The sequence below is a fragment of the Urocitellus parryii genome, chromosome 11 (genome assembly GCF_045843805.1).
Source record: "Urocitellus parryii isolate mUroPar1 chromosome 11, mUroPar1.hap1, whole genome shotgun sequence".
NCBI lineage: Eukaryota > Metazoa > Chordata > Mammalia > Rodentia > Sciuridae > Urocitellus > Urocitellus parryii.
In genome coordinates, this window is record NC_135541.1 from 109,611,841 (window position 1) to 109,633,633 (window position 21,793).

General features: G+C 31.9%; 1 protein-coding gene across 1 annotated transcript in view; it reads left to right on the forward strand.

Moving 5' to 3' along the window:
* Man1a2 (mannosidase alpha class 1A member 2) overlaps window positions 1–21,793 on the forward strand; it is a 152,433-nt gene that overhangs the window by 53,166 nt on the left and 77,474 nt on the right. Inside the window, exon 6 of the mRNA XM_026407286.2 lies at window positions 8,421–8,515. Within this exon, the coding sequence (XP_026263071.2) occupies window positions 8,421–8,515 (95 nt within the window). The remainder of the gene's footprint in view (window positions 1–8,420; window positions 8,516–21,793) is intronic.

Here is a 21,793-nt window from a genome sequence, read left to right on the forward strand (position 1 = left end):
TATCAAAATGGTGTTCTTCCTATGATAACATGATTTATGGGGATAACAGTACCAGAAGTCTGTCAGATAAAATATAGAAGTTGTTATGTGGAGTTTAATATATAATCACAGATAATAAAAACAAAAGAAACAACAGCAGTAAAATCTTTCTTTACCAAAATGCAAATGTACTACTATGTTGCTTGTAGGTAAGATCATTCAGGGATATTATCCCTGAACTATGTAAGTTTTTAACTTAAAGTCCTCTTAGTGAAGTTATTAATAAAGAAAGAAATTTTAGACTGCTAATTTTTTCAGTCTTAATACCAGAAATTATTGCCCTTTTTGGCATTAATTCTCAGTTTAATTTTGGAAAGCCTGATTTCACTCCAGAAATTAATATTCTCATTGAAAATTTGACCTCTTGATTTTTTTTGCAGGTGTTCTGGTAGTTAGGCAAAACATTTAGTTCTGGTGACATAGAAAATATTTTAAAATTTATTCTCTTAACATTTTTTCTTAAATGTGTGAGGTCCTACTACTTTTGTACATATTCATGTTTAAAGTCACAATGTCTTCCCTAAGTCATAGTTGATGGTTTTGGTTATTATTACTGATGTGATGAATTTATTGCTACCATGGAAGTGGAAATTTGAGGGTAAAATGTGGGATAGAAGAGTACCACAGAAAAGAAGCCCCAGGTGCTGCATATAACTGCCCATTTATTTGGCTAACCCTGTACTATGTGTGAGTGGGAGAAACACTGAGCATCCTAGCCATCACTAAAGGAACTGAACACCTATTGCAGCTTCTTCCTGCTGTAGGGAGAGACAGTTGGATTTTGAGTTTATCTAAGTGCCTCATAAAACAAAAAATGGTGTAAGAGAGAATATAACAGAATCAATAGTCTCTGAAGAATATCAGTCACAGTGACCAATACAATTCAAAATTACTCAGTGTATGAAAAAAACAAGGGACAATGTGGCCCATACATTTTTAAAAAGTCAATGGTAACCTGTCTTGAAGTAACCCAGATATTGAATTGGGTGATAAGGATTTTATATCAGCTTCTACAAAGTATTTTTGAAATGACTGTATAGATGAAAAATCTAAGCAGAAATGAAGTCTGTGACAAAGAATAACATTGGAAATTTTAGAAATGAAAATTCAGTATCCGAAATAAAAGGTTTATTGTTTAATAACATCACTGGAAATGGTAATAGTAAACTTGAAGATAGATTTAAATTATTTAGTGTGAAGAGAACGAAATCTTTAAAAGAGTGAACATAGCTTTAGAAACTTGTGAGACAATATTTTAAAAGTCTAGCATACATACAATTTGGAGTCCTAGATGGAGAGAGAAAATGCCTGGAAAATTTTTTGAAGAAACAAGGGCCATATTTTTAGGTATAGTAGTGCACCTCTGTAATCCTAGAAACTCAAGAGGTTCAGTCAGGATTACAAGTTCAAGGCCAGCCTCAGCAACTGAGCCCCTGTTCCAAATAATAAAAAAGGGTTAGGGATGTAGCTCAGTGAAAAAAAAATCACACCTTTGTTCAGTCTCAGTACCTGGAACAAAGGTGGACATGATTTACCCATATTTGATGACAAACCTGAATTTCAAGAGGTAGATTCTTAACATGATATATACCAACCATACCTAGGCATATTGGTCAAATAGCTGAAAAGCAAATACAAAAAGATAACTTTGAAAAACATACAGGGAAAACTAGTACTCATCAGAAACCACAGAGATTTTTTTTTAATGTCTTTAAGTTTACATCCTTCTGTTAAAGCAAAAAATAATACTTTATATTGGGGTTATATAAATATAGTACATTATAGGTGTGGAATAAAAGGAGGAGGAGGACATGAACTTATACAGTTGTAAGGTCTTACAGTTTACAGGAAGTCTTATGGTATTACTCTACGTAGACTCTGACAAATTAAAGGATTTGTTTAAATCCCTAGAGCAAACACTGAACAAAATAATGCAAACATGTATAGCTCGCAGCAATAAATAAACTGGAATTATAGAAAATATTCATTTACATAAACAGAAAGGAAGAAGGGACTAAAGGGACCAAAAGAAAAAACAATGGAGATGACAAACAGAAAACAAAGGAGAACTGGGAGTTTCATTCAGTGGTAGAATGTATGCCTAGCATGTGCAAGGGACTGGGTTAGATCTCCAGCACCAGAAAAAGTTAAAATACATATACATACATACCATACATACATACATCTATGCCCAGTAATATCAATACTACCTTTACATTTTAGTTTAAGGTAAAAGTAGTCAAGATGGGCCTAATAAAAGCAAGATCTAACTATGCTGTATTTGTAAGAGATCTTCTTTAGACAGAGTATAAGAGTTTGAAAGTAAATGGTTGAAAAAAATGATTCAAAATGGTAAGCACAGAAAGTCTGGAGTGACTGTATCAATATCAGACAAAGTAGATTTCAAGATAAAAATATTACTGGATAATGATAAAAAGTTTAATTAATTAGGAAAGTTTGTAATATGAATGTGTAGGCCTCTACTTACAGAGCTCTGAAGTGCAGAAATAAAAAAAAGGACAGGTTTCATTTGTGATTGCCTTTAAAAAAGGGATGATGGTGCACATCTGTACTCCTAGGACTCAGGAGGCTGAGGCAGGAGATTGCAAATTAGATGACAGCCTTGACAATTTAGCAAGACCTTGTCTAAAAATGCAAAATAAAAAGGGCTGGGGATGTAGCTCAGTGGTAGGCACCTGGGGTTCAATCCATAGTACCAGAAGAAAAGAAAAAGGCAATTACAAAAGATGTAGCAATCTTTCAACATTTCTTTCATAGTAACTTGTTAGGACAAGTAGATAGAAAGAAGTAATGTTGTAGAAGTCCCAAATGACACTCTTAAATGAATGTCATTATCTTAAATGAATTGATATTTTATTGAACACTCTATGAACTGTAGAATACATGTTCTTTTCAAGTGCACATGATGTATTTATCAAGATAAGTCATAGGTTGGACTGTAAAACAAGTTTCAATCAATTTAAAATGTTTGAAATAATATTGGATATATTATTGGACCACAGTGGCACTAAGTTAGGAATCAATGATAGTCATCAATAAAAAGTTCAAATATTTGAAAGTTAACAACACACTTCTAGGTAATAAATATATCAAGTATGTGATCACAAGGGAAATTGAAAATATTACAAAGTTGGCTTATGGAAAGTATCTACAAAAATCGCTAAACTCTTAGCTAAATTGATAAGACAGATCACCAATATTAGGAACAAATGATAGGTCCATTGTCAAGCTATCATTGCAAATTCCATAGACATTAAAGCATAGTAATGGATTTTATTTTTTGCAAAAAATTTTAACAACTGAGACAATGGACAAATTTTCTTAAAAATGATTTTATCAAGATTAACTCAAAGTAAAAAATATGAATAACCTCCTGTATAGTATTATTTGAATTCATAATAAAACTTATAAAATTAATTCTAAGGTAAATAATTTTATTGATTAGTTCTGTCAGATAAGAGGTAAAAGACCCCCATCAATCTTCCATAAATTCTTTTAAGTAACCAGAGGAACAGGGAGCATATCTTAGTTCTTCTGAGGCCAGCTTAACGCTAATACCATAACATGAAATATCAACCAAGAAAGAGAAAATTGCAGACCAGTATACCTTGTGAACACATAGTTCTGAGCAAACTATCGGTAAAGCATAACCAGTAAGAATATGATTATATATATATGTATATATATATAGTTATATTTATACATATGTATATATTTTATGTATGTGTATATATACCTACATTTACTCCATATATAAATCTTACAATTTGATTTTATCCTAGTAGAGCAATATTGGGTTAACATTTGAAAAAGCAGTGAATATAATTTACCATATTAATTGACAAAAGAAAAATTATATAATTTTTGTGGTTAATTCACTAAAAACATTTGATAAATCAACCCATTAGTGTTTAAAACTGAGTAAATTAGTACTAGGAGTTTCCCCCCCCCATTCTGATAAGAGACACCTACAAAAATTTACAGCAAATCATATCCTGATTAATTTTTTTTATTCAAGGATTGAAAATAAAGAGGTCCATTCTTACTATTTATATTTATCATTATACTGGAGGCTCTAGCATTGCAGTAAAAAAAGAAAGAGACTGTGGTTTAGCTATTGTTTTTGTAGAATCTTTTAGATTTTCTAGATATACAATTATGTCGTCTGCAAATAAAGACAATTTTACTTACTCTCCTTCCTGTCTAATCTCTATGTAGTGGTAAACACCATCACAGTACCGATTCACTGTAGACTTTGCTGCACACACATTGTGGTTTGGATTGATGGTCCCACTGATACTGTAAACTGTTCTTCACAGTTTCTAGACACTTGACATGAAGTATTGAGTGAATTCTCCACCATCTGTGGTCCCTAGCTGCTTCTCTCCTACTAATTTGTATACTTCTCAGTTGCAAAACTAAGGTCATATTCACTTACTGCCTTAGCTGCAGAGGAGTCTTAAGTGATTATATGGCATTTGCAGCTTCTTTAAGTTAACAAGATTGAATGGGGTTTCTTTATCAGGCAGGTAGAATGACAGTTCCTATAAAAAGTAGAGGAAGTACTTTCTAAAACTTTATTTCCCCCGAGCAGCATTTTTGAAGACTGTCTTTTCTCTAATGCATGTTCTTCTCCCCTTTTTTGAAAATCAGTTGACTGTAGATCTGTGGGCTTCAGGGCTCTCTATTCTCTTTAGTTGGTATATGCTTCTGTTTTTCTGGTGATAGTATACTATAGCTTTATAATGTATTTTGAAGTCAAGTAATACAATGCCTCTTTTTTCCCCCCCTCAAGATGTTTTTTTTTTTTTTTTTTTTTTTTATTGTTCCTTCTTTACAAACTTTAGATTTTTTTTTTTTTTTGGTAGTTCTGTGAAGAATGTCACTGGTATTTTGAAAGGAATAGCATCGAACCTTGGTCACTTTGGGCAGTATAGATAGTAAACAATATTAATTTTTCTAATCCATGAACACAGGATGTCCTCCCCCTACCCCATTCCCCCCCCCCCTTTGTGTATGTGTGTGTATGTATGTATATCTTCAATTATTTTAATCAATATCTGGTAAAATTTATTCCTAGGTGGTAGTGGTGGTGGTTGTTAACCATTGTAAATATTGACTAGAGATATAAATTTGGGAGTCAGGTGCTTGTACCTGATAATTGAAAACAAAGACCTTAAAATGATATCTTTAAACTACTGAGGTAAAAATGGCTGCCAACCCAGAATTTTATAATAGCCAGTGTATCTTTCAAGAGGGAAAATGTAAGATACAGTAAAGAGGTATACACATAAAAATAAAGACATGAAATTGTCTGGGGAGACAATTTAGGGTAGGAAGAGAAGGGGACATAGAATCAGGCCTCAAGAAGCACAACATTCGAGGCCAAATAGAGGAAAAATTTAGTGACTGTAAAAATTAATGTTAAGTAATGCAAATTGAAAGCATGTGTATGTGGTCAAGAACATGGACTCTCAAGTTGGACTGCCTGGGTTTAAATTCAGACTAACCACTTACTAGCTTTATGACTTTCGGACACATGTTATTTTTTCACTTTATACCTCAGTTTCTAAGACTGTAAAATGTGGGAGTCTGGGGAAATTTTTTGTATAGTTTTCTGTGCTCTGCAGTACACAAAGTTATGCTTGAAAAGGGTTTTGAATGGATATGGAGTATCTCCCACATTCATAAGCAAAGAAATGGATATCAAAATAACAATAGAATATTTTTTCAACATCAGATTAGTAGAATAGAAAATTAGAAAACTTTTGTGTTGTGAGTGGGAAACAGCCACTCACAAATTGCTGATGGGAGTATAAATTAGTAAAACAATGGACAAATTGATAATAACTTATCACAATTGCCAATGCACATGCTAGTTTATATATTTCTACTTTGAAATTGCCCATAGCCACATAGTGATACATCACATAGCTACATAGTATAGAAACAAATTAAATGTTCATCAGTAGGAGTCTGATGAAATAAACTGCAATATATACATACTAAAGGAAATTCTGCGGCCACTAAAGAGAACAAGGTGGTAGTCTTTTGTGGACTGATTTAAAAAGATCTCCAAGGAACAACAGTGAGGGAAAGAAATAAGTTCACAATATGATAATCTGTGGTGGAGATTCTGCGCATGAAAATGTGACAGAATTTATTTTTCAAGGAGGGCTCAGACTTAAAGGATTTGATGTTTGTAATGGTTAAGAACCATGCATACCATGGAACTGGTTAAATACAAAATATTTACTAGATATTTAAGAAGCTGGTAACTGGTTGAATTATAGAAGGAACTGTGTGGTTGAGGGGCAGAACTGTATAATTATTTCTACTTTTGAAATTTACTAGATTTTATGTTATTTGCCTGTGTTGCATGTTAAAATCGAATGTTTTAAATTAGCTGTTCTGTTGTCTTAATCTTATCAAAATATGTTTCTGAAATAGAAAGTGCAAATCAGTTAAACGACTGGGGTCTGTCAGGAAACTGAGGCAGTGCACAGACAACCCTCGCCTCCTTTAAGCCCCAATTCTTTTGATCAGTTCAGAAGGATTTCAAACATATTGCTAAGATTAAAGGCATGAGTTTATTAGAAGGGATAGAGAAAAAGAGGACATGCTTGCTCTAGGGAGAGAGTAAATCCTCTCAGAGAGGGGAGGAACAGTGCACTTCTCCTGACTTCCAGTTTTATTGGGGGTTCCAAGAAAGTTTTCAGAGAGTCCTAACCAGATCTACCTCTTGACCTATGATCAACAGCAGGATGATATCAGACTTTTAAGTTCCTACTACCATAGCAACTCTCAGTCACTTTGGCCCATGCTGACCAGTTCTAATTGGAACCTGTTCTTAAGAGATTTTATGGTTAGTAGAAATTATCCTTATTTCCTTGAGTTGTGGGATCTGCTCTGTATTAGGAGTCACAAAAGTTCCTGGGCTCCTCTTATTGGCATTATTTCAGTCCTGCATTTCCTGTGCAGATAACAGGTAGTTTTCCTGAGGTATGTAACATGTCAGTTTAAGCCAGGAAGGGCTAAAGATAAATTGCTTTTTAAAAGAAAACGTGGGGTCAGCATGGTGGGCCCAATTAATAGAATTATTAACATGTAATTTTAAATATTTAAAATTATATATAAAATATGTAATTTGGGGGGAGTGTTCCCCCCAATCCTTCTTAGCCTTTATTACTTTTTGTATTCTTAATGATTTTGCAGACCATCTTAATGTTTGTCCACTTGTACAATGTTTCCTACCCTGAGTAATTTTGGGATGCTTGGTTTAATATAATCTCAAATCAAAACTTTTATCTGTTTCAGGCTGTCAACTACTAGTTATTTGGAGATCAAAATTATTTGGCATCAGTGAGAAAGTAGTATTCTAAATAATTCATCAATTTGGAATTGTTTTGAAAGAGGATAGGCTTAAGGAATATAGGAGAACACGCCACTTTTCCTACTAGAACATTCTGAAACAGTCTTAGTTTAGTCTTAGTTTAGAGTGTCTGAGTCAGTAGTGTTCAGAATAGAGTACCCAAATCTATTTATTAGAATATGCTAAGCAAATAATAGAAATTTTACCTTATACTTCTTGATAATATTATATGTTTTTAAAAGTTCAGAAATCACTGATATTACGTTTTTTTTTTTTTTTTTTTTTTAACTTTGGGAACCAAAAAAGCAGCAAGTGGGACTGAAGGTTGAAAATTGGAATGTGAACTCAAATTTTTTTTTTCCTTTTATAACATGATTAGGTCTTAATGGAAAATGTTGAAATATAAACATGTTTATGTAATCCAAGGCCAGTTATCCAAATTGGATTACATCTTTCTTTTACTTCTGTTTTAATTTTAATTTATCATCGAAGTTAAGTTTGAATATCTTGAATGAAAATTTTACAGCCTCATTTTTTTTTTCTGTTTTCTTTCTCTTTTGGTAATGGTGCTCAAACCCCAGGGCACTTTTCCACTGAAGCTACAACCTCAGTCCTTTTGGGTTTTATTTTGAGACGGGGTCTCACTAAGTGGTTTAGAGCCTTCCTAGTTGCTGGAATTATAGGTGTGGGCTACCATTCCCTGCCATAGCCTAATGTTTTAGATTTTTTTCCAGCTAAAAATAGAGATAATATTGATACCTGACCTGTATCTTTCTTTTCAATTAATTGTAGTTTTAGGGTTTTCCATTCTGGGTACCTTTCCTCAGTTTGCAAACATTTTCTCTGATTAAAATAGTCTCCATGATAACAATAGGTTGCCCTCCGCCCCATGGACCTAATACATTGTGGAATGCATACTGTGAGAAATAACAATTTGCAAATACTCATTGATGTCTGTAACTTGTGATCATTCATATTTTTGTCTTAGATATTCAAGATTAAAGCAGTACAGTTGGCTGAGAAACTCCTACCTGCTTTTAACACACCTACTGGGATTCCCTGGGCAATGGTGAATCTGAAAAGGTAAATTCTATTTTATTGGTTATTTCTATTCTATTAAATTAACAGATTTTTTTTATTTGTTTTTACCTGATTAGTCTTAGAAATTTCTTATGATCTTCTCCCACCATGCTTTTCAAGACATAAATTGTTTTTCTTTGCTTTTTAAATATATGTCCTTTACTTTAAAACAGGTCACCTGCTCTAACTTCATTCCACTTTCTACTACTTGTTTCTCTTAGATTTTTTTTCCTCATGTATATGGTTACACAATATTTATTGTTCATTTCCATTTAGTGCTGTAATAGATTCAAAATACATTTTCTCTTTTTCTTTTTACATATCACATGCATTTTTCTGAGTCAAAATGGAAAACAATGTGCCTAGAAATTGGTTTTTCTATTGTTGACTCATATTAATAGTAAAACTACACCTAATTCATGATGTTGGCTTGAAGGGTCTTTATTATTTATGTTCTTCTTTTGGGGGTAGGTACTGGGGATATAACTCAGAGGTGCTTTACAACTGAGCTATGTCCCTAGTCCTTTTCATTTTTTATTTTGAGCAGAGTCTTGCTAAGTTGCTGAGGATCTAAGTTACTGAGGCTGGTCTTGGACTTGAAATCCTCCTGCCTCAGCCTCCTGAGTCACTGGGATTACAGGCTTGTGCCACCACACCTGGCAATAATATCTACACTCTTGAAAATCAAAGTGAACTCTAAAGGATTATTCTTTGCAATCTATTTCATTCTAAAACACTACTTTTTACTTAGAAATAGACAAAATGTCTTCTTCATATAACTTTCAAACAAAGGTACAAAATTAAAATTTGAATGATGTTAACATTTTAACTGGTGTTTAAATTATTCATGCTGACTGAAATTTTTGCTGCTCATTTCCAAGTAATATTTATTTTAATGTTGAAGTTTATAAATTATGTGAAAATTTGACAGTTGATCCCCTTTTATCCAAGCTCTTTAGAATAAATGTTAGGAACATTTATTTTTCTCCAGATGTGAATCTGTGAATTTATTTGAAAAAATAATCTATTTTAGTCATTTCTTTCTAATGAAGAACTTTATGATAGAGTTTAAATTTACATTAAGAATCAGCATTTAAATAATGAACTTTATATCTAAATTTACTATTATTTAATTTTATCTACTATACATAATGCAGATTACTTCCTTTGTGAGAGAAGTGCTGACTAGAGTTCCAGAGCAATCTCTCTTGAAAGAACGTAGCCAAATGATGTACACATACTTCTCTTTTCCTTAGCTTCATCATAGATTTTCTGATATTTCCTTCAGTAACTTTACAGAATCATGCAGCCTTCCTTGATAATAATTAAAACTTAATTCTGAAAGAAGAAAGACTTTTTTTTTTTTTGCTACATAGAAGAAAAGAACTGAAAAATAAAGATGAAATTGCAAAACTTCAAATTTAAGATTGAGAATAAAGTAGAAAAGTTTCAAGGACTGTCGGGGTTTTTAGCACACACCCCCCTTCCCTCCTGACCTGTGGGAGAGATTGGGGGAGCATGCCCCGACCAGGATGAACCAAGAAAGGTAAAGGTCCACTGGCCTCCGGCACCCAGCCCTCCCTTGCAGGAGAACAATCAGACACGCCAGGGAGAACAGTCAAAGCAGGATCTCGTTTATTGAGAAAACACGCACGGCTAATATAATGTACAGGAAACAATCAGGGTAAAGGTCAGCAAGGGGGGGAGAATTTATATCTACACCCATCCTACAGGCAGTAATGGGAGACAGGAGCTGTCCACGAGGGCAGAAGGGTTCTGAGCCTATCCTAACTGTGATCTGATGCCTTCTGGCTAATTGATAGGTACTCTCTTAGCCACATGTGGCCCCAGGACTGGGAAGCAGGTAGCAGCCAGCAAGTTAGGTTTCCTCTTTTCTGATGCAACGTTACATCATGCCCTACAAAGGACCCTGTCATGAGCATTTTATAAGTTTAATTTTCATTTAGTTTCTTTGTATATATTTCTATAAATGATTTACTTAAGTTTGTGTTTCATAAAATTTGTTATTTCCCTACTTTTTAAGTTATTTTCCCCCCTTTTTGATGGGATCTGATCATTTCCAACATGGCCTTCCCACATTCTTGCTGCTCAAAACCCAACCCATGGTAACAATGGGATATAGCATACAGAAACGCAAACATATATACCTGGCAGGGCTTTTTTTTTTTTTTTAAGGGCTTATTTGAATGCTTGATTTCCCACTTCTTATTTTCTTATTCAGTGATACTCTTTTCAAAATGCTCTTCTAGGTCATCTAAACCTTTCTGTTGAATAATACATAGTGAGACCTGGAATAGTTTCATTCATTTATATATCAGGGGCATTTGTTTCCATTATTTTCGTTCTATCATAAATACTGCTTGGATAGCATCCTGTTATGATCCTTGTGTTAGTGGGCATTTTATTTCTCTAGAAATGATTCTCAAGAATATGATTGCTGGGTCAAATGTCTTTTTTGATTTTTTTTTTTTTTTTTTGTACAGATTCCCAGGTTTGAGTTTATCAGATCAAAGGTATACACATGTTTAAATTTAATGAATACTGCCAAAATATTTTCCAAATAGGCTGTAGTACATCACTTTTCTACCATCAGTGTGTGGGAACATCCAAATGTCTGCAGATATCAGTATTTTAGTAAATTTGATGAACTAGTGGTTGAAAAATGTTACTCATTGTTATTTTAATTTGTATTTTCTGACTAGTGAATTTGATCATCCTTATAAATTTATTGGACATTTAAATTTACCTTTTTGTGACTTGTCTTTTTCTAATTAATTTGTAAAGTTATTTGTAGATTGTAAAATTCCTGTCTATACTCTGCCTTACTGTTATCGGTATAATATTTTTTTCATTCATATATTTAAAATTTTCCCACATTCAGATATACTTTCTATAACTTTTTGGGTTTGTGATCTTATCTGAAGATATTTTCTTTATTTTTGTATTCTTTTGAATTCCCATGAAAACTTTTGACATGGCTTTAGTTGTTTTTTTTTTTTCAAGTATGATGTTAGTTGTACAATCTTTATCAGTGCCTTTATCGGATTGAGGAACTTGTCTCTTCCTATTTCACTGAGAGTTTGTTAATTTGCTTTGTAAATCATGAAAGAGTGTTGAATGTGGCCAGATACATTTTCTTTATCTAGAGAAATAACCATAAGTTTTTTTGCCTTTATTAGTATGATAAATTACTTGTAAAATTTTCATATGGTAAGTCAATCTTGAATTCCTTGGGTATTTCTTGGCCATAATATATTATTGTCTTTATATTTTGCAATATTTGATTTTCTAGCACTTTTTTTTTCTTTTTTTTTTTATTGGTCGTTCATAACATTACATAGTTCTTAATACATCATATTACACGGTTTGATTCACGTGGATTATGAACTCCCCCTTTTACCCCGTATACAAATTGCTGTATCACATCAGTTTCCCTTCCATTGATTGACATATTGCCTTTCTAGTGTCTGATGTATTCTGATGTCTGTCCTATTCTCTACTATCCCCCCTCCCCTCCCCTCCCCTCCCCTCCCCTTTTCTCTCTCTACCCCTTTTTGAAACTATCTGTTTCTGTAGTGATAACCCCTTCATTATTACTTTATGAAACTATGTTTATGATGAATTTTGGTAGGAAATTTACTTTTTAGTGCTACTTTTGATAGGTTTTTATGTTATTTGGCCTTATAAAATAAAATGGAATTAGTCTCACCTTCTTCTGAAATATTTATGTTATACTGGTGTTACTTCTTCCCTAAAGTTTCTTTTCTTTTATCTTTTTTTGGTACCAGGGATTAAACCTAAGGGCACTTAACCACTGAGCCACATACCCAGCCCTCCTGGTTGGTGTTTTTTTTTTTTTTTTTTACTATTCATATTTAGAGACAGGGTCTTGCTCAGTTGCTTAAAGCCTCTCTTAAGTTGCTGAGACTGGCTTTGAACTCAGGATCCTCCTGCCTCAACCTCCTGAGCTGGTGGGATTACAGGTGTGCATCCCCATGCCTGGCCTCTTCCCTAAATAGTTGATGCATTCACTTATGTAACTGTCTGGGTCAGAAATTTCCTTTGTGAGATTTTTTTCCCCATGAATATTCTTTTTTTAATGTAATTTTTTAATTTATATATGACAGTAGATGCATTACAAATCTTATTACATTTATAGAGCATAATTTTTCATATCTCTGGTTGTGTACATAGTATATTCACACCAATTTGTGTCTTCATACATGTACTTTAGATAGTAATGATCATCACATTCCACCATCATTAGTTACCCCATGCCCCACCCTCTTCCCCTCCAACTTCTCTGCCCTATCTAGAGATCATCTATTTCTCCCATGCTCCTGCCTCTATCCCACTATGAATCAGCCTCCTTATTTAAAAAAAAAAAAAATCGGCATTTGTTTTTTTGAGATTGGCTAACTTGACTTAGCATTATGTGAGAAGATTTTTAATAATTCATTTAAAAAAATGTGTATTTATATATATGTGACAATTCAGATTTTATTTTCATTTTCTGTTACTTTTACTTAATTATATTTTTAAGAAATTTCTCCATTTCATCTAAATTATTTAGTTCCTGTTACTTTATTATGCCTGATGTGTTTGTAGGTTCTGTAGTAAATAATCCCTTCATTTATTACTGATACAATGCTCTTAATTGGCATTCTCTTTTTATTTTGTTCAATCTAACTAGGCATTTATCCATTTTATTATTATTTTTAAAGGGGTACTTTTTATCTTCACTGATTTTCACTTGATTGTCTTTTCTGTTTCATTGATTTCTGCTTTATTTCTATTATTCCCTTCCCTTTCCTTACTTGGAGTTACTTTATTCTTTTTACATTGGAAACAGGTAATTCATTTTAGACGTTTTCTTCCTTATAAGCTACTATTTTCCTATAAAGCTATACATTTTCCTCTAAGGAAAGAATTTTAATGTATCACTTTTCATTATCATTCAGTTTAAAATATTTTAAAATTTCTCGGTGAATTTTTCCTTGATGAAACAGTAGTTTTTAATTGTATTGTTTAATTGCCCTGCTTTTGTTTTTTTACAGAGATCTTATTTAGTTTTTAATTCAGTTTCATTGTGCTCACATAGAACTCTCGAATTTGAACCTTGAACATTTTTTGCAACTCATTTATGGCTCAATATATGGCCTTTTTGGGAGGTTAATACACTTGAAAAGAAGGTGTGTTCTACCTACAATGTGTATAATGTTTTACCTATATCAGGTTCAGGTGATTTATGGTATTGTTCAGGTTCTCTGTGTGTGTCTTGATTTTGTTTAATTTTTGTGTGATTGTTCTATGAACTGCTGAGATGATGATGTGTTAAAATATTCCAAGTGTGATTGTTTAATTGTCTGTTTCTGGCAAGCTTTGTATTTATGAACTTTGAGATACAGATTTATGATATACTTTTCTGGTGGTTAGTTCATTTTATCATTAATGATGTGTCCTTCATCTCTGGTAATATTTTTCTCTTAATACTTATCAAATTTAATGTAGCTGTTCTACCCTTACATTATCTATTGATTTTTTTAACCTGTGTTTCAATTATAGTATTTCTTTTGGAGATAGTATGTAATTGGATTTTGCTTTTGGTATCTTATATGACAATATCTACCCTTTGTTTGAAATGTCTAGTATACATTAACATTAATGCAATTACTGATACAGTAAAGTTCGGTTTTTTCTTCCTGTCTTTTCCTGATTTCCTTATGTATTTTAGAATTCTGTTTTAGTTTATTAACTTCTCCTATTAATTTTGTTAGTGATTACTACTCTAGCAACCATTAAATGTATGTATACATATATATGTAAGTGTATATATACTGATTCCTTTAGCAACCATGATACACACACACACACACACACACACACACACACATATATGCATACTGTGATTCCTTTAGCAACCTAAAAAAGTTAATATATAACTAATTTCTCTGTAAAGTTAGAATTAATGTTGTAATATTGTGCTGTTTAATAATACTGGAGACACATTGAAACTATGCCTCTCCATATACATCTTCCCTCCCATTGCTTATATGGTATACTATAAATCTCAAAATACATTTTAAAAATATTAATTTTGAATTAAAGATAATATTTATTTATTTCAATGAAATTAAAAGGGGAGGAAATATTCTAATATCTAGATGTTTAATATATCCATTTATCTTTTCTTCATTCCTTTTTGAAGATCAGGGTTTTCATCTGGTATTAGTTCACTTAATCTTGAAGACTTTGTTTTAGCATTTCCTACAGTGCTTGTCCATTGGGATGTATTCCTAAAATTTTTTTTGTTTGAAGAAGTATTTTGCATTCATTTTAAAAGGATATGTTCAATGTATATAAAATTCTGGTTTGATTTTTGTTTGTTTCCTTGCACTTTAAAGATGTTATTTCTGTCTGTCCTAGCTTTCATTGTTTCTGATCAGTGAGAATTTGAATTGTTGTGTTTTGTATATAAAGTGTTTTTTCCCCTTTTAATGCTTTACTTCTTTTTTATTTGATTCTCAGAAGTTTAATTAAGATGTGCTCCAGCATGGTTCTATTATTTTTTGTTCCCCACTCTTTATTTCCTTCTGAACTTTTTATATAAAAGAATTTTTATTACTGTTCCACATTTTTCAAAGCTCTTGTTTGTGGCTGTCAATACTGTTTTCTTTGTTCTTCAGATTGAATAATTTCCATTGGTTTATCTTCATGTTCACTTACTATTTTCTATATTATTCTAACTTGCTCTTAAGCCCATCCATTGAATTTTTTAAGATTTTTATTTGAGTTTTTCTAGTTCAATAATGATTTCTTTTTTTTCTTTCATAGCTTTGATATAGAATTTATTATGGTATAAAAAGGAAGATAGAAAATGATCTTTTTTTCTTAAAGATGTTTGGATTACTGCATGGATATTACTTATGAAGCAATCTCTCTCAGTGAAATTATAATTTTATGTAAATATAGTAAAATATAAAAGGTATTTGCATATACATATGAATCCATTTTCCAGACTGTCTTCTTTCACATCGTTTTGTTTAGCTGGACCTGGTTGCACACCTCTATAATATAGCGACTTGGGAGGCTGAGGCAGGAGGATTTCAAGACCAGCCTCAGAAACTTAGTGAGGTCCTAAACAACTTAACAAAACTTTGTCTTAAAATAAAATATAAAAAGGACTCAGGTTGTGACTCAGTGCTTAAAAATTCTGGGTTCAATCTTCAGTACCCCCCAAACAAACAAAAACCCAATTAAACAAAATTAGTGTGTTTATTTTAACTCTACTTTATGAATTTAATTATAACATTGTAATAACTTTTGTGTCTGATAGTAGAAGTTCTTTCAGTACCCTGTTTTTTCAGAATTTTCTTAGTTCTTACATTATTTATTCTTTTTATATAAAGTTTAGAATTATTTGGCCTAGTTTTTTTTCTGTTATATTTTAGTTGGATTTGCATTAAATTTAGAAATTAATTTAGGGAACATTATTATATTACATTTCTTTCTTTTAATAAGTTATGCCTTTTTAAGTATTTAAATTTTGTATCAATTCAGATATAGCTTTATTTTACGTAGTTTCTGAACATTTCTTAAACGTGTTTAATAACCTGTATTTTGTTTATTGTTTTCCTTTTACTTAATAACCAGAGGAAAAGAAGGAGATTGCTTTTATGTATTTAATGTAGGAGTTTAAAGGCTTTCTAAATGTGATTCAAAGCCTGGAAGTTGTATAGCTTTTATTAAACCAAAGATTTAATGAAATATTAGAGATTTTCCACTAAAATCAAGACAGTACATTTTTTTGCAAAGGTCATAAAAGTGTAACAAAATAGGAAAAATGAATAAAGAATGGATTGGAGGCAAAATTATAATTAATTTCAGATCATATGATTGCTTTCCTGGAAAACAGATGTTTTAATTTATAAAATTAAAATCAGAAACAAGTAGAATAAAATAGCCAAATAGGAAGTAACAAAAATCTTTCTGAACACCAGTAACATTGAATGGATGTTCCTGAAGGGTAATGTCTTAGTGAAGAACTAAATTAGCCACAGAATAAACATAACTGTATGTCTATGACAGCATATCCCAAAACACAATTCTTGAAACAACTGAACAGCTTAGAAGTTATTTAACTGCCTTTCAAGAGAAAATTGAGCACAGAATTGAGCATTCATTGTTGGGGGAAACCTGGAGGTAGAAGCAATGGCAGAAAAACTATTTGAAGAAGCAATGTCTACATTTTTTCCAAATTTGAGTGAACAATATAAACCTGCAGACTCTAACACTTGATGAAACTTAGCAGGATACCTAGAAAGAAATTTAGCAGGATAAACAGAAAGATAAAAATCTTTCATGAAAATTAATGAAAAGAAAAAACATCGAAGACCAGCCAGAGGAAAAATTACATTATACACAGGAAAACAAAAATAGAAGTATTGCTTTCTTTTTATCAGAAGCAGTATAATCTCCCAAACAATGGGCATGCATCTTTTCTTTCTTTTTCAAATTCCTGGCATCCAAGTGATTCTTCCTCCTCAGCCTCCTGAATATCTGGGACTAACAGGTATGCACTTCTGTTCCTGTTATTAGAATGCATTTTATAATACATTGAGAGAAAAGTCAATCTAAAATTACATGACCCTTAATAACATTCTTCAAAATGAAGATGAAATTAAGCCATTTTTAGGCAAATAAAATCATAGGGAATTTGTTGCCAGCAGGGTTCTGTTAGTAGGAAAGTTAAAGGAAATTTTTAATGACATAAAAATGGAAAGACAGATCTATAAAAAGAAATGAGAAGCAGTGGAAATGGTAAATATTCAAATGAATATAAAAGGTTTATTTTTTCTAGGTTAATCTTAGAATTTTCTTCTAAAGGTAATTAAAGCAAAAGTAATAACTTGCTATTATTTAAAATAATCGTGTGGTCTATAATATACATGTAGAAGAAAAGGTATGACCACGTTAGCACAAAAAATTATATGCAGATTGCATTGCAAGTTCAGATGCTTTTCAACTCATAATAGGGTTACAGACTGATAAACCCATCATAGGTCAAATGCATTTAGTGTACCTAACCTATCAAATTTTATGGCTTAACAACAGAATACACAGTCTTAAGAGTATCAACTTTTTATTCTTGTAATTGAATGGCTGACTGTCATCTGGTTCACTGCCACTTCCCAGCATCTCCAGAGAGTGTAGGAGGCCAACCTTACAGGTGACTGAGTTACACTCCACAGCTGGGTGCTGAGGCAGTCAGTCACAGAAATGGGTGTGTCTTGTTACAGCCCCATGGTGAAGCTATGCTCACCTGTTCCTTTGTAATATAATCCCTTGCCCTGTTTAGGATAGAATCTTCCATGGAAGTGCCTTGTGTGTGTCCCCTCCTCTTATTGTGCCCTTGGGTGTGGCCTACCCAGGTGTCAGTCAACCTGCTGACAGTGGACATCATGAAGATAGACTCAGCCCCCTGAAACCTGACCCCTGCCTCATTTGAATAGCTTCTCCTCAATAAAAGGGGTTAGTGCGTGCTCTAGCTCTCTCTCTCTTTCTGCGGACCCTTAAGGTCAGAGGAGCCTTCACAGCAACCCCAAAGAAAAAGGTATTTGTGTCTCTTGTGTGGTTATTTCGTGCAGCCCAGTTAGCCCAGTTTAACTAGAGTGACCCCTGAGCCTTTTAGTCTCGAGAACAGAAACCTGGCAAGAGAGTTTGTCTGTTTGTGACTGTCTGTATGTCATAGACATACATACAGATACAGATAGCCCAGGAAAAGATCAAAATTCAAAGTATGATTTTTACTGATCCTATATTGTTTTTGTAACATTATAAAGTAAAAAAAAAATGTAAGTTCAGAAGGGTGTAGTGGCACATACCTATAATCCTGGTGCCAGGAGGATCACAAGTTCAAAGCCAGCCTCAGGAACTTTAGTGAAGCCCTAAGCAACTTAGTGAGACCTTGTCTCAGAATAAAAAATAAGAAGGGCTGGGGATGTGAGTAGTTAAACACCCCTTAGTTCAATACCTGGTACCAAAAAAAAAAAAAAAAAATGTAAATTGAACTGTTTATTGTAAGTCATGCTGTTGTAGTATTTTTTCATTATATGGAAATAGTGTAATAGTTGATTATATATTGTATAAATTAACAGTCAGTGCTGTAATCCCTAAAGCAGCCATACACACAATAAAAGTCCTCAGTAGAGAAATTGAAATACTAAAAAAATAGTCAATATTGGATAAGAAAAGTAAAGAATTGATCGGGAAAATTGAAAACAAAAGGCAAGATAGTATACTTATGTTGTGATATAAAGTTGTATAGTCACTTTGGAAAACAGTTTAGCAGTTTTGTATAAAGTTAAAATAGAACTAGCATAGGATTAAGAAATTATCCTTCTAAGGTATTTATATGCCCAAGAGAAATTAAAATAAACGTCCATTCATAGGTTGTTTGTAACAACCTTATTCACAATAGCCCAGAACCATGAACAATCCAAATTGTGTATCAAAAGGTGCATAGCTCAATAGTTATTATTTTCATATCATGGAACACCAGTTAGCAATAAGAAGAATTAAACTATTTGGTAATACAGCAGTATAGATGGGTCTCAAAGACATATTGAGTAAAAGATCTAGTCTTAAAAAAAAAAGTAAAGTGTGAGGATGTTCATAGTGGATTTTTGCATGTAAATTATACCCCAATATTGTTTATTCAAAAGGAAAAGTAAACCAGATTCTAGGTGTGGCTATAGGGATGATATAATAAAAAAGCAAAAGCAACAGCAATAACAAAATAACATGAACTAATAATTGAAAGACAACTTTAAGTTTAAAAATATATTTAGAAAATATGTTTGAAAAAATATAGAGTTAAGGGCTGGGTTTGTAGCTCAGTGGTGAAGCACTTGCCTTGCATGTATAAAGCACTCAGTTCAATCATCAGAACCCAAAAAAATCCTCAGAACATAAAAAAATAAAATAAAATAAAGGTAGTGGGTCCGTCAACAACTAAAAAATATTTCTTAAAAAATAGGGTTAAAATTAGAAACGACCAAGAGACATTTAAAATTATGTTAAATACTAATGTAAGAAGCAGTTCAAATTATGCTTAAATAGTCACAAAATTTTCCAAAAGGGTAGATGAAAATATGACCATAGACTGGCTTTCAGATCAGGATGTTATTGGAAAAGAGACAAGACTTAGACATAAGTCTTTATATTTTGGGGGGTATACTTTGAATTTTATGTCTTCTGAATATATTATCTCCCTAATTTAAATGAAAATAAAACAAAAGTCAGATTTCATATTAAAATAAAGTTGTTACATTCTGTCAAACGGAATTTTTTTTTTAAATTTTAAAAATTTTGCCTTCTGTTGTAGATCAGGTGAGAAGTAGTTCATTCTTACATTGTAGTTTTACTTGTAGACAAGTTTATCGTTATCTGTCAAAAGCCTCTAAAACTTTAGATTACTTTTGACACAGCATTGTACCCTAAGGAAATAATAGAGGTGTGGGCTAAGGAAGACATATACAAAACCATATTTTTCATAGCATATTTCATAAAAACAAAAGATATAGGTTAAACCTCCTAAGTATAGGTTAAACCTCCAGTGGGAAGGACAAACAAGTTTCGTACTCTAAAAGATAATATGCTGCCCTTTAAGTTATATCATAGGGAAAATAATTAAATAGGGAAAATAATTTATACTAGAAAAATGTAAAATCCAGGTTAAGATATCTTATAAGGGAGAACATACAACATGTTAGTCATAAGTATACAATTTGAGAATGAAAGTGCTAAAATATTTAAAATTATTTATTTTTACAGTATTTAATGATAAATTTGTTTTATTTTTACCAGATGTACTGTGAAACAGTTCTATTTAAAAAACTATTTTCCAAATATTCAAATTGGAATAATTTCTTAAAAAAAACAAGTACACCTTCATGTACGTTTATACAGTTTTGAAATTATTAATATCTATGACCTTTGTCTGTTTTTATTTGAGAAGGTATTTCCTGAACAGTTGCTTAGATCAAATTCTGCTTAACTGCCAGGTATTCTAAATTCTAAAAGTTTGCATATTAAAATGTGTAACTATTTTGAACCACTTATTTTTTTAAAAATGCATCCTTTTACTTTCATTCAGAATGCCTTCTACAAGTACTGTATATTTTTACATTGAAAATAAGACTTCTGCTTTTAGTTGTTTTTTTTTTAATAATTTTTCCAATTTAGTTAATCCAAAATCATGGGGCTTCTTCATTTCATCGAGGTCTAGAATTTAAATACGTCTAATTGAAAATAAGAGCTCCATCAAGTCATTATTTTGTAGGTCAAGATATTGCAACTTAAACTTACACATTGTTTGAATGCTTTAATTTATTAGTTCATACTTTGTTTTGGGACAAATTTTAACATCAATTGTTTGCAAACTTCTTTTCTGATAACTACATTTCACTAGAAGCTTTGTTCTTTGAATATACCAGAGAAAGATTTTCAGTGGACTTTGGACAAAATATAATTCAAATTTATTATCAAAATAATGAGTATGATTGTAGGACACTTAGATTTACCTTGAAAATTATTAAAAGTTTATCAAACATTTCTAAAATTCTGTTGTTGGTAATCAGCCAAGAGAGAAATCATGTTTTTTACTTATTTTATTGTTATTCATTGTAAATGTATTCAGGTACTTATTATATATAAAAACATATGTACATTTAGATATCTATACTTCTTATTTTGATCATCTGAAAAATCATAACAAGCAGAAATTATAATTTACTTGGCTTTTGGCAGCTTTTTTATATTTGGAACTTTTCTGTCCTTGACAGTTTTATTTCTTGTTCTTGAAGATTTCCTTATTTTTCTGAGTTGTTATTCTCTCAGCGCTGTATGTGTGCATGAAATTTAATATTTTAGATTCTTCTTATGAGACACTATATAAAATAAAAGATGACAAACCTTGTATATAATTTAGTATTTTGAAAGGTATTTCAGTGTATTGTGACTGAAGCTTAACTTAATGACTTTTGCCAGAAAGTTTCTACAGAGAAGGGTAAATTGTTGAACTTCCTGGGCTATATTTAACAACACTGCAATTTATTCACTACACCAAGACATAGCTAATCTTTCTAAATGGTATGTTTTTCTTCCTAAAGCATTATGCTCAGTTATCCATGACCTTTTATCACACTTAAAATGAAAATTCTGAAATTGTACCACAGCCTACAGAATTCTTATGGAGTT